General features: G+C 37.3%; 1 protein-coding gene across 1 annotated transcript in view; it reads left to right on the top strand.

Moving 5' to 3' along the window:
* The window catches only part of kl-2 (dynein heavy chain 2, axonemal kl-2), a 1,497,432-nt gene that overhangs the window by 151,853 nt on the left and 1,331,565 nt on the right, over positions 1–14,014 (top strand). The window contains exon 9 of the mRNA XM_090414156.1: positions 13,744–13,924. Within this exon, the coding sequence (XP_090270282.1) occupies positions 13,744–13,924 (181 nt within the window). The remainder of the gene's footprint in view (positions 1–13,743; positions 13,925–14,014) is intronic.

Raw genomic sequence — 14,014 nt, 5'->3', positions numbered from 1 at the left:
TTATATTCATGGATGCCAGTCTTCCCACTTAGCCTGCAAATTGTCTTTGAATGGTTTATTTACTGCAAGATTGAAGAATGCCATTTTTCTCTCTTTTGCCACACATTCTCCAACTTCTTCTTCTTCTGCAGCTTCTCCCACTTAAGTGGGTCACTGTTGATGATGAGTCTTCTCCACATCCTCCTGTCTTGGGCTGTCACCACATCCAAGTTCTTCATCCTCAAGTCCTCTTCTACCAGCTTCCTCCATCTCTTCTTTGGCTGCCCAAGCTTCCTCCTTCCTTGCACATCCATCTGCACAACTCTTCTTCCCACATGTTCATCCTCCCTCCTCATCACATGAACAAACCATCTCAATCTTGCCTCCTGTATCTTCGCTCCTAAGTTCGTAATTTTCACTGTTCCCCTCATATATTCATTTCTCAGACGATCCTTTCTGGTCACACTGCACATCCACCTAAGCATTCTCATCTCTGCTACTTTCATCCTGCTGATGTTATTTTTCTTCAGGGGCACAGTTTCCATAACATACGTCATAGCTGGCCTCACTACTGTCCTATATATTTTGCCTTTCAGATTGATCGGCATCCTCTTATCGCATAAGAGGATGCCGATCAAGTCAAGAGTGGAAGAGGACTCTCTGTCCTCTTCCACTCTTGACTCATCCCACTTCTGCTTTGCCTTCCTCTTGGCTGTCACTGCCACTTGTACATTATTATTCCACCACCAACCCTCCTTCTGCTCTCTAATCTTTCCAGATGTCTCACCAAGCACCTCGATTGCACAGCTCAGGATTACTTTTGAATTATGTTTCCACCAATCTACAACACATTCTCCAACCAAAATCGCAATTATTTTTGATTCCTGCAATGCATGGACAGTAGATATTCTCATACCTTTAACTCTTTCACTAACAACCCAATCACTGCTACTAGCAACGCACATGCTTTTAAAGAATTTCTGCATCCTCGGTCTGTACTTCCTAACTCTACCGCTAGTTGGTGCATGCGCATTATCTATACAGCAAAAAGAGTGGTGAAAATTTTGGGGGTGCATGTTAAACATTAGGTACACATTATCTATCAAAAAATATGGTACTTCAATTTCTTGAGTAATCATTTTGTGAGGGTGTATGATCCTAGCAACCATTTAAAGGACTGATGCGAGAATACAGATTATTATTATTATTATTATTAACATCTGACTTACATGCAGTCAGGGACTCATTGTGGGAGGTATACTCTAACACATTAAACTCATCCAATTGTGCCTTAAACTAATTCAGTGTCTACACTCACAACATACTCAGACCATGCATTCCACTCACCAACCACTCTGAATGCAAAGAACTCATCACACTTCTGTTCACGTCCTCCTTATACAGTTTCCAGATATGGCCTCTTGTTCTATCCCCTCCCCTCTCCCATTCTATCCAAAATTTCTTCCATGTCAACTTGATAAAAACTCCTGAATAACTTATATGTCTCAATCATATTACCTCTCTTCTCTTATTCATGAGGCTTTGCAATTTACATTATGTCATATTGTCTTCATACTCCACATTCCAAAGACCTTTGTGAATCTTCTCTAGATTCCTTTCTAACATATGCTCATTGCACAATAATTCATTTACAATGGAATCGTATTTCTGCATATCAGGGTCTTCTGCATCCTTGCCATTATCCAATGTGATGACTTTGCAACTTGTACAATGTGGCCCCTAAATTTCAGTTCCTTGTCCATCACCACTCCCAGATCTCTCATCTTCTCCACCTCCTTTAAAGTTTTCCCACAAGCATATATACTTTGCATCCCATCTTACTTACCAAATTTCAGCACCTTACACTTTGAAACATTGAATTGATAGTTCCACCTTCCTGCCCATTCATGCAATCTATCTGTAAGGCCATAACATCTGCTTGATTCTTCATTGCTCTCCCCAATTTTGCATCATATGTAAACAGTTGCATATCACCAGTTAAACCCATCCCAATATCATTAATATACAAATTGAACAATAATGGCCCCAATACATACTCTTGTGGCACACCACTGATGGCCTTCCTCCTACAGAACACCGTTTCCCCATATACAACTTTCTGCTACCTAAGAGACTCGCCAGTCAGTTATACAATTCCATTGCTTTTAGTTTATTTAACAACTTGTCGTGTGGCAGTCTATTGAAAGCTTTCACAAAATGTAAATATACCATCTTATATGAATCTCCCTTGTCCAAGACATTTTGTCACCTTGTTATATCCATCCTAAGGATCTCCTGGCCAATTTCATGATGTCTACTGAATTTATTGAATATAGTGACATCCAGAAACCAGAATTTAGAAACATTGGCCCTACACTACGTATTTGTCAATTAAATATTGAATTTATTAGCAAAGCCAAATGCGATTATTTATAGAAATTATTGTTAGCCAACAATGTTGATGTGATTGCTGTCCAGGAAACACGTGCTGTTGATTCTGAACAGCTCTTTAAAAGAGGTCGCATTCCAGGTTACACTGCTATTGGTGCAACTTATGAAGTATATGGAATAGCAACATATGTGGAAAATGGTCTTAAAGAAGTTTTTCTTCTATCTACAAAATATTGTAGAAAACATACATATAGTAGTGATAAAAGTTCAAGATATTACAATTACGAATATTTATAAGCCACCTTGGGCGGAAAAAATTATTCCTATTGCTGAACATCCCGCAATCTATATTGGGGACTTTAATAGTCACCATGAACAGTGGAATTATGCTCGAAACAATGAATGTGGCAAAAAACTTGTTGATTGGATCAAACTAAATAATCTTCACTTAGTCTTTGATGCCAAAGACAAAGGCACTTTTAGATCTGCAGCCTGGAAAAGAGACTATAACCCTGATTTATGTCTTGTGAGCAAAAATAATTCAGGTCACCCTATGCAAAATCTGAGAAGGGTCTTAACCGACTTTCCTCATAGTCAACATAGACCGGTATTAATTGACATTGACATTTCCATTCCATTTGTAAGATCAAAGCCTATCCCACGCTGGAATTTTAAAAAGGCTGACTGGAATAAATACGCAAATGAACTTGACAAATGTATTCGCTGGATATCTCCAATAAGTAGTAATTTTCATCGATTTATAGGTGTAGTCCTGCTTGCTGCTAAGAAAAGTATTCCTAGAGGTATTAGACATAACTATATACATGGTTGGAGTGAAGAATGTGAATTACTTTATAATGAATATCAAAAACAGTGACCCAAAAACAGCAGACGAACTCCTAGAAAACTTGGATATATCCCGAAGGAAAAAATGGGTAAATACAGTTGAAGGTATAGACTTTACTCATTCCAGCCGTAAAGCTTGGAGCCTTCTTAGGAAACTAGGTGATAGTGCTCCTTTGATTAAAGAACAACCAAGAATCACCCCAGATCAACTAGCTATACATATTGTTAATATATCACATATCCCAAACAATAAAAAGTATACAAGATATATAAAGAGAAAATTAAAAGAATTTAGCAAGTCTTCACCTATAACTTCAAATTTTGCACACCCTTTTACGCAGCAAGAAGTTGAAGCAGCCTTAAAGGAATTAAAGCCTGGTAAGGCTCCTGGTTTTGATAACATTCATCCAGAATTTTTGATTAATCTGGGAAGAAATGCAAGATTATGGTTAACAAAGTTCTATACTGACATTCTTACAACTGGTAAACTTCCCACTATTTTTAAAAAAAGCAGAAGTACTTTCAATTTTAAAGCCTGGTAAGCCTAATCATAAACCAGAAAGTTACTGACCTATTACTCTCCTCAGTTGTTGTTGTAAACTCTTTGAAAGATTTATTTATAATAGAATAAGCTCCACAATTTTTAAAAATGTCCCAATAGAACAAGCTGGCTTCAGACCAAATCATGGGTGTTGTGACCAGGTTCTCTCTTTGGTAACTCACATAGAAGCTGGTTTTCAAAAAGGTTTAAAAACATCAGCAGCAGCATTTATCGATTTGTCAACAGCCTTCGACACCATTTGGAGACAAGGCCTTCTATATAAATTATATAAAATTATCCCATGTAAAATAATAGTCCATATTATTAACAATATGCTAAGAGATAGAAGATTTATAGTGACTATTGGTAATAAAACTAGCAGCGAAAGGAAGTTAAATAATGGACTGCCACAGGGATCTGTTTTATCTCCGTTATTATTCAATCTGTATATATCTGAGCTTCCCATCACTATGTCAAGGAAATTTTGTTATGCCGACGATATAGCAATAACTACACAGCATAAATGCATAAGTCGTACAGAAGAAATTCTAAAAGCTGACTTAACTATTCTGGATGAATATTTTAAAAGATGGAGACTCTGTTTAAATAGGAGCAAAACAGTAATATCTTGTTTTCATCTAAATAATAACTTGGCAAATGTGAAACTAAAAATTGAATTGAACAACACTATACTTCCATATAATACATTCTCTAAGTACTTGGGAGTCACACTTGACCGTTCTCTCACTTTCCGGCAACATCTTTCAAACTTGGCATATAAACTAAGGACACGTAATAATATCTTACAGAGACTCTGTGGCACTACCTGGGGTTCTAGAGCCTCTACTCTTTGGACAACAGCCCTTGCTTTGGTATTCTCAAGTGCTGAATATTGTGCTCCTGTGTGGCTAAATAGACTTACACAAGGATTATCAATTCTCAATTGAACAATACCTTAAGATTAATTACAGGCTCTATTAGATCGACCCCTACATATTGGTTACCTCTTTTAGCAGGAATTATTCCTACAGAACTACATAGATTGAATTCTTTAGTCTGTGAATTCCAAAAAATTGCTGGTAATCTGAACCTACCTATACATCAGGATCCCCCCAACTCTTAACGTCAATAGATTGAAATCTTGCCATCCATCACTACGAGCAGCAGAAGAACTAGTGCTAAATAATTGTAATCCTTTATCAAAGTGGAAGAAACATGGAAGGAAAATACGAAAGAACATTTGCATAACATCTTTAAAGGTGATCAAATCATCACAGGATCAGATCTACCTCGCAAAACATGGACGGTACTAAATAGAATTCGGACAAATCATGGCCTATGTGGAGATACTCTCTATAAATGGAACAGACAAACATCTCCAGAATATGACTGTGGTGGTCCAACAGAATGCATCTTTCGTGCTTATCAGAATGACTGGAATGACTTTTTACAAGTGGCTCCTGAAGCTGTGACCTGGATTACGAACTTAGATCTGAATTTATAATAATATATATGTTTCTTTTCCTTATTATAACATATTAAGACTTTTAGTTTTAACTCTTATTTTAATTTTCCAACTTCTTGGATTAGATCTGTGTTTTACTTCAAAGTTTTAACTTAAAATATTTTAAATTCTTCAATTCTGTTAATATATAATGACATCATGATTCTCTTTTTTAACATCATGTTTTTGCCATGAGCTATGTATGTATGTATGTACTTACTAAACAGGCATGCCAGTATTACTACCAGTTCTCTGGAACATTCCCTTAAGACACATGTTAATATGTCATCAAATCCTATTACCTTAATGACATCAAGTTTATTTATTTCCTAATATACCTCCTGTTCACTCACAATGAAGCCATCCTCTCCTATGTCCCCAACCTCTACAAATTCTCTATGTTAATAAACTGCCATGGTATTGGATGGGATATCCACTTGTGTATTACAAGAAGGTATAGAGAATTGGCATTGCCTCTGACTAGGCTATTTAATTTAATCCTGAGCTCCGATAGGATTCTAAGAAAGTGGAAAGTGGGGAAAATACTTTCTATTTGACAAATAATAGGATGCTGGTGATGAAAGATTTTTTTTTTTTTTTTGCTAGAATGCAAACTATACCTGACAACAAATTATATTCTTTTCATATTATGACCTTTTACTTGACACTAGTATTAATAAATTAAAGACTTAATTCTGTATGTTAGTCAAGTAAATATTAGTTTAATATCCAGTGTTGCACTGACTGATATCTGTCAACATTTTCAAAGGACTACACTGGTAAGCAATAGAAAGTAATAAAAACTAGGAAACTAACCGACAAATCTAAAAATTATATAAAGTTATCACTGTGCATGATAACAATACGACATGTGATACAATACGCGTGTCACAAGTACAACATTTTATTTGTTGATATATTTATTGTAATTTTCATGAAATTTCATTTCTTTTTGATTAAATGATCTGATTAGAGTTTTCCATATATCTGGCAGGATTAGGCCTTGATTCTTATTTAAATTACCTTTTGAACTGGTGACTGTAGAAGCTTCTTTGAATGTTCTGGAATGGTAGTTCTCTTCTATGTAGGGCATATGACTCATATCCCATTCAATATTATGGTTAGTAGAGGCAAAGTAGGAAGAAAGGCCTGATATATCTTGTCTGTTATTCCTTACATAGCCTATGTGTTCTTTCTTTCTTGTTTCAAAACTTCTAGATGTCTGTCCGATGTAATTGATACCGCATGAACAGGGTATGCTATAAACTCCAGAGTATTTGTAGAAAGGATGGCTATGATCATATAAACTTTTGAATGGTCTCAATAGGTTTGAAGGTTACTCTGATATTATATGGTTTTAGAAGAAGAGCTAATTTTTTGGATATGGTACTAACAAATGGAATTGTTATAGAGCTGATGTATTGGGTTTCATCTCGTTGTCTTTGCAGTATGTCATTAAAGAGAATCTTGTTGATGATTCTTGTAGGGTAGCCATTTAGGGATAGATCTCTGGATATTTTCATTAATTCTTCTTGTAAGTCACCAGGGTCTGTGGTACACCGTATAGCTCTTTTTTTGAGCATGTGGATAATGCTGAGTTTCTGGGATATGTAGTGAGACGAGGCGAAATGGAGGTAGTGTCCAGTGTTAGTAGGTTTTCTATATACTGACTGGTTGATGCTATTGTCAGTTTGTTTCTTAATAAGGACGTCTAGGAATGAAAGTTTATTATCTTTTTCTAGTTCCAATGTGAACTTGATGGTGTTGTGGAAGCAATTAATTTTGTTTAGATAATCTATTAATTCTTCTTTTTTGTGATTCCAAATGATGAAGATGTCATCAACATACCTAAACCATGTGGTTGATTTAGAGGTAATTTGAGATAAAATTCGAGTTTCCAAATTTTCTAAGAATAGGTCGGCTCAAGAAGGAGAGAGAGGGCTACCATGGCTAATCCTGTAAGTTGTTTGTAGTAGGTTTTTTGCCATGTAAAATAATTCGAAGTTAAGCAATGCTTGAACAACTTGGTGATGTTTGATGGGAACAAGTTTTCTAAGATGTCGATGACTTCTGAAACTGGGATATTTGTGAATAGAGATGTGACATCCAGGCTAGCCATAATATTATCTTCAGAGATATGGATGTTTTATAATATCAGAATAACCTTCAAACCTATTGAGACCTAACACCTTGGCCACAACTGCAGTTATACAGACTTGTCTGTCATTGGAGACTTCTATCCTAGAACCATGCTTGTGGAGTGGTACTGTTTTGTCTTCTTTCCACCCCTTAGTAACCTTATTCACTTCCAGGCTTTCATTATATAACCAAGTCAAGATCATAGCCAATTGTGGTGCACATCCTTTAACAATAGGTGGTGATTCTTGTATGTCATCCATTCTTACAGCATTATTAACATCTAGCTCAACCAACTCCTGATATACCTCTGATTCTGTCATTTCCAATTCTCCTAATACTCACCCCACTTCTATATATTGCATTGCATTATTTACACCAGTATGATATACAGGGATAATGTGCTTGTTCAATAATTTCACTCTATCCTTTTTTTTTTTTTTTTTAATGTTGGGCCCATACATGAGAGATAGATTGGTTGATCAACCTATAGTACATTAGCACCGTATCCTTTGTAACTGTTATTCTGCTGCTATGATTATCCACCAGTATAAACCTACCATAGTTATTTGGCCTGACTAGCAAATCTCCTCTTCATGGTTCTGGTCACCACCAACTGTCTTGTACCTCCTCTATAGCATTTTCGTTTCCAGCACTGCTTATTTGATTTCACTGTTCATCATTTTACACCTACTCTATTTACTTCCTTGAATCTTTGTATGAAGTTATACATTGCTTTTGTTAACTATTGCCATGTGAGTTTCCTTACATTGTCTACATCTTTCTGCTCAGCTCGGCTGTTGGAAATATTGATGCTAACTGACTACAGAGATTCCTATAATCACATGTTTTATACTTAAACATATATCCATTTTTGGCAGTAACCTTTTCCTGTTTCATCATTTCCCATACAAGTACTTCATGATCACTCTCATCAACTGGCAGCAGTGTCAACACCTCATTTATAACTACATTTTGTGAAGCTATCACCAAATCCAAAACATTAAAGCCTGTAGTTGTTTCAGTCACATGCTGCTTAAGATATTTATCTCTCAGAAATTGAACAAACTCACTCTCCTTGTTTCCATACACTATTGTTGCCTTCCATTGTATATTCCTCTAACCAAAGTCTCCCATCAGAATCACCTTCTTTTTACATGCTAAACTAATTTCCTGAAACATGTCACAATCAGTATTCTCTGCATTACCTGGCCTATAACAATATCCTATCAGATCCATTCCCACAGCATTATTAACATCTAACCTAACCAACACCTGATACACCTCTGATTCTTTCACTTCCAATTCTCATAATACTTTTTTTTATTTTATTATTATTATTCAGGTCTCCATGGAGTCAAACGACTCATCGTGGGAAGTCCTTCCTAAGAAACCAAAATCTATCATACCACTCCTTGAACTCATTGACTGTTCTCGCTCTCACCACTCTACCAGGCAATGCATTCCATGGTTCAACCACCCTCAATGCAAAGAAACCACTCCTCACCTCTTGCTCACAGTTTCCTTTCGTAACGTCCAGGGATGGCCTCTTGTCATCACTCCTTCCAGCTGTTCAACCAAGCGAAAGAGCTCCCCAGTGTCAACCCTGCAACCACCTCTCAACAGTTTAAAAGTCTCAATCATATCACCTCTCCTTCTTCTATCCACCAAACTCTGCAGTCCATATTCCCTCAGCCGATCCTCATAACTATCATTGTACAGTCCTGTTATCTCCCTGTATACTCTTTCCAAAGTTAATTTATCCCCTTCAAATCCTGGGAACCAAATCTGAGAACAATAGTCCAAGTGTGGTCTGATCAGGGTCTTATACAATGTATACAAGGGAATGATAACTGTTTTATCTCTTCAGGTCAGTGTCCTTCTCATTACTGCAGCAGTCCTCTATGTTACCTTCACCACCTTTGCAATATGGCCCCTAAATTTCAGGTTTCTATCAATCATCAACCCCAGATCTCTTGTCTCCCCCTTCTTCCTCCAGTATAACTCCTCCCATAGAGTATGCAGTGTCCCATCGATGTTTCCCAAAACCTCAAGACCTTACATTTTGCTGCATTAAACTGACAATCGCCATTCATTTGCCCATCTATCTAGCTTATTCAAATCCTCTTGCAGGGCTGCCGCATCTGCACTATTACTAATAATCCTTCCCAGCTTCGCATCATCTGCAAACAACTGAACATCCCCTTGCAATCCACTGACAATGTCATTGATATAAAGGTTAAACAATATAGGTCCCAGTACTGAGCCCTGTGGGACCCCACTTGTAACCCTCTGCTTCCTTGAAACTGCCCCACCATACACAACTCTATGATACCTATCGGACAGCCAATCCTGAATTCAGTTGACCAATCTGACATCCAGACTCATGTTCTGCAACTTGAATATCAGCTTATCAAGTGGCACCCTGTCAAATGCCTTCGCTAAGTACAATGGCAGTATATGCCTTTGCCTCATTTAATGCTCTTGTAACTTTATCATAAAAGGCTAACATATTGTTAAAAAACAAGTGCACCCCTTCACAAATCCATGTTGACTCTCATAGATAACATTACCCTCATCTGTCCAATGCTGTATACGGTCCTTCACTACTTTCTCCAAGATCTTACTAACTACTGATGACACACAAACCGGCCTATAATTAGACACTTCCAGTCTGCTACCACCCTTATGCAATGGCACTATCTTCCATGGGCACCTTTCCCGCAGCCAGACTTTCATTGAAAAGCCAGGTCAAAGGCACTGTCAATTCCCTAGCACATTCTCTTAAAACTCATGGTGAAATACCATCCAGTCCCACAGCTTTACTGACATCCAGAGTACTCAGTATTTGAAACACACACTCTCCTCCTGTACCTCTAAACCTCGAACCTGCCCTATCCCTCTAGCATTAAAACTGACTCCTCCAGAATGAAATACTCGAATAAAGTGTTCATTGAACAATTCTACTATGTCCTCTGCATCAGTCACTCTATTCCCATTTTTACCCACAATATCATTCTTCCATAGTCATTTCTCCTCCTACTGGTCACATATCTAAAAAATTCTCTAGGATTTTCTTTGGATCTTAGGGCTAATCTCCTCTCCTATTCCAGTTTCATCTTCCTTACCATACTAGTCACTCTTCTGACCTGTGTCTTATAACTCTTCATGCATCTTCTCTTCACCTGTCTCCTTATATCTCTTCCACAGCCTCTTTTTTGCATGCAATTCCTGTTTAATATTGTTTGTCATCCACTTTACTCCAAATTGTGCCCTCTTGTTCACTCGTGGTATACAACTTACCATTGCCGCTAACAAATATTCTTTCATAATTTCTCACGCACTAATGATATCCCGTCCTTCCAATTCCTCCCTCCATGAAACTTCCCCAAGTTGACGTCTTAGACTTGATTCCCTTCTATGTATTGTACGGCATCATTTATATCATACTGGTAAGGTGCTCGTTCAATAATTCCACTATATCCTTTGCAGTTGTTATTCCACTGCCAGAAGGATAATACTAATCTTTTTGTAGATGATGATGATGATGATGTAGAGGGCTGTAGTTAATAGAGGTTTTAAAAATCCTGCAGAATGTTTTAAATCAGTGATAAGTATAAATGTTTGCCAGATCATACTGATGGAGCCAGACTGCAAAAAACTAATAAGGCTAGAAATTTATGGATGATAGTATACTGGGAGTTGAAGTTCAGAGGCATATTGCAAAAGCAGGCAAAATGAGCAAAATTGAAAAGTGAGCAAGTAGAAATCAGGAGGTTAATATTCCTCTTTATAAGAATTTGATGATATAGTCATACCTTGATTACTCTGTACAGATTTAGTTACCTGTAGGAGGAAGTGGCAACAACAACTATCAGTTAGGTGACAAAGATTGAGGAGGACTATGTAGAATGCTCCTTATTATGGGAATATATTGAAGGACTTTTTTTACAAAATTTGTTTGATAGGCAGCATATATATGATAGAATGATATGCTACCAAAGTGATTTTATAGGATTAATGCAGAGAAAGTTTTTCAATCTATAACAAGAAGGAAGAGAAAAAGAGACTCCCCCCCCCACACACACGCTACCAAAGGTAACCATATACGATTATAGTTAACAAGGATTTGAGGACTACATTTTGTGCTTTGAGATTGGGAAATAAGTAGGATAGAATGCAAGAGATAGTTGTGATGTATTATTGGTGAAGGAGTTGAAGAGAGAGAAAGAGACAGAGAGAGAAAGAGAGTATTATGGAAGTTATATGAATAGTGATTAGGCAGTTGTACTACAGTGAATATTCAGACTGCTGAAGATATCCATATAATAACATAATCATCATCATCACTCTACACCTCACCTCCTCACCATCTTATCTAAAACATATTCACTGTGCTATATATTGCATTTTAGCTTTACCATGCTTTGCTTTCAAATGCCTTGCCATAAAATTTGTTATCTCTCAAAATACATAACCTATTTTGCACAATATTTTGAGTAGGAGGATGAAACCATCTGCTTTTAATGGAGTCATCAAAAATAAACACAAAAGCAAAAATTCCTCTTGTTCCTAATTAATCATTCTCCGATGTACATATCAGAGTGAATATACAATAAGCATTATTGCTATATTCAAGAAATAGCCAGAATGCAGGAAATAATTTGGGGCTTTTCAATGAAAGTCTGGCTTTGGCAAAGGTGCCCAGGGAATGGAAGGAAGGTAAGATAGTGCCATTGCATAAGGGTGGTAACAGACTGGAAGTGTCTAATTATAGGCCAGTCTGTGTGTCATCAGTAGTTGTTAAGATCTTGGAGAAAGTAGTGAGGGACCGTGTACAGCATTGGGCAGATGAGGGTAATGTTATCTGTGAGAATCAACATGGATTTGTGAAAGGACGCTCTTGTTTTAGCAATATGCTAGCCTTTTATAATAAAGTTACAAGAGCATTAGATGAGGGAAAGGCATATACTGCAATTTTCTTAGACTTGGCGAAGGCATTTGACAGGGTGCCACATGATAAGCTGATATTTAAGTTGCAGCACATGGGTCTGGATGTCAGATTGGTCAACTGGATTCAGGATTGGCTGTCTGATAGGTATCAGAGAGTTGTGTATGGTGGAGCAGTTTCCAGGAGGCAGAGGGTTACAAGTGGGGTCCCACAGGGCTCAGTACTAGGACCTATATTGTTTAACCTTTATATCAATGACATAGCCAGTGGATTGCAGGGGGATATTCAGTTGTTTGCGGATGATGCGAAGCTTGGAAGGATTATTAGTAATAGTGCAGATGTGGTAGCCCTGCAAGAGGATTTAAATAAGCTAGATAGATGGGCAAATGAATGGGGGTGTCAGTTTAATGCAGCAAAATGTAAGGTCTTGAGGTTTGGGAAACATCGATGGGATGCTGCATACTCTATGGGAGGAGTTATACTGGAGGAAGTAGGGGAGACAAGAGATCTGGGGTTGATGATTGATAGAAACCTGAAGTTTAGGGGACATATTGCAAAGGTGGTGAAGGTAACACAGAGGATTGCTGCTATTATGAGAAGGACACTGACCTGCAGAGATAAGAGGGTTATCATTCCGTTGTATAAGTCTCTGATCAGACCACACTTGGACTATTGTTCTCAGATTTGGTCCCCAGGATTTGAAGGGGATAAATTAACCGTGGAAAGGATACAAAGACGGATGACAAAGATGGTTTCAGGGCTGTACAAGGATAGTTATGAGGATCGGCTTAGAGAATGTGGACTGCAGAGTTTGGTGGATAGAAGAAGGAGAGGTGATATGATTGAGACTTTTAAACTGTTGAGAGGTGGTTACAGGGTTGACACTGGGGAGTTCTTTCGCTTGGTTGATCAGCGGGAAGGAGTGATGACAAGAGGCCATCCCTGGAAGTTACGAAAGGAAACTGTGAGCAAGAGGGTAAGGAGTGGTTTCTTTGTGTGGAGGGTGGTTGAGCCGTGGAATGCATTGCCTGATGGAGTGGTGGGAGCGAGAACGGTCAGTGGGTTTAAGGAGTGGTATGATAAACTTTGTGTTTCTCAGGGGGGGACTTCCCCTCGATGAGTCTTGACAGACTTTATGTCTTAGAAAGGACCTCCCTCGATGAGTCTTTTGACTCCTTGGAGGCCTGAATAGTAATAATAATAATAATAATAATAATAATAATAATAATAATAATAATAATATTTGTAACTGAGGTATGTGCCTCAAACATTAGTTATGTTTCCCTAATTAACCTTTAAGATTAATAAATTGATTAGTTATAGAATTTCTATTTTTATTTTTGTTCAAAATTATATTTAAGTTCCTTAATTTTTATTGTTTTTTATTTGAATTAGATTGGAGCATGGGGTAGTTTTGATGAATTTAACAGAGTTAATGTTGAGGTTTTATCTGTTGTCGCTCAGCAGATAATGTCAGTTTTGACTGCTCTTGCAGCCAAAAAAATGCAGTTTGTTTTTGAAGGACTTGAAATCAAGTTAAAGAGTAGTTGTGGAATCTTTATAACTATGAATCCTGGTAAGAAGAGTAAGAATTGTGTGATGATAATGATATTTATTCAGTTAAGTTCTTTTCACGTTTTAATTTAATCTAAGTATTATACATTTT

Source organism: Typopeltis vanoorti, chromosome 24, assembly GCF_054136105.1.
Source record: "Typopeltis vanoorti isolate ZY-2024b chromosome 24, IOZ_Tvanoo_1.0, whole genome shotgun sequence".
Taxonomy (NCBI): Eukaryota; Metazoa; Arthropoda; class Arachnida; order Uropygi; family Thelyphonidae; genus Typopeltis; species Typopeltis vanoorti.
Note: the sequence above shows the minus strand (reverse complement) of the source record. Positions and strands in the feature narration are given on the sequence as shown.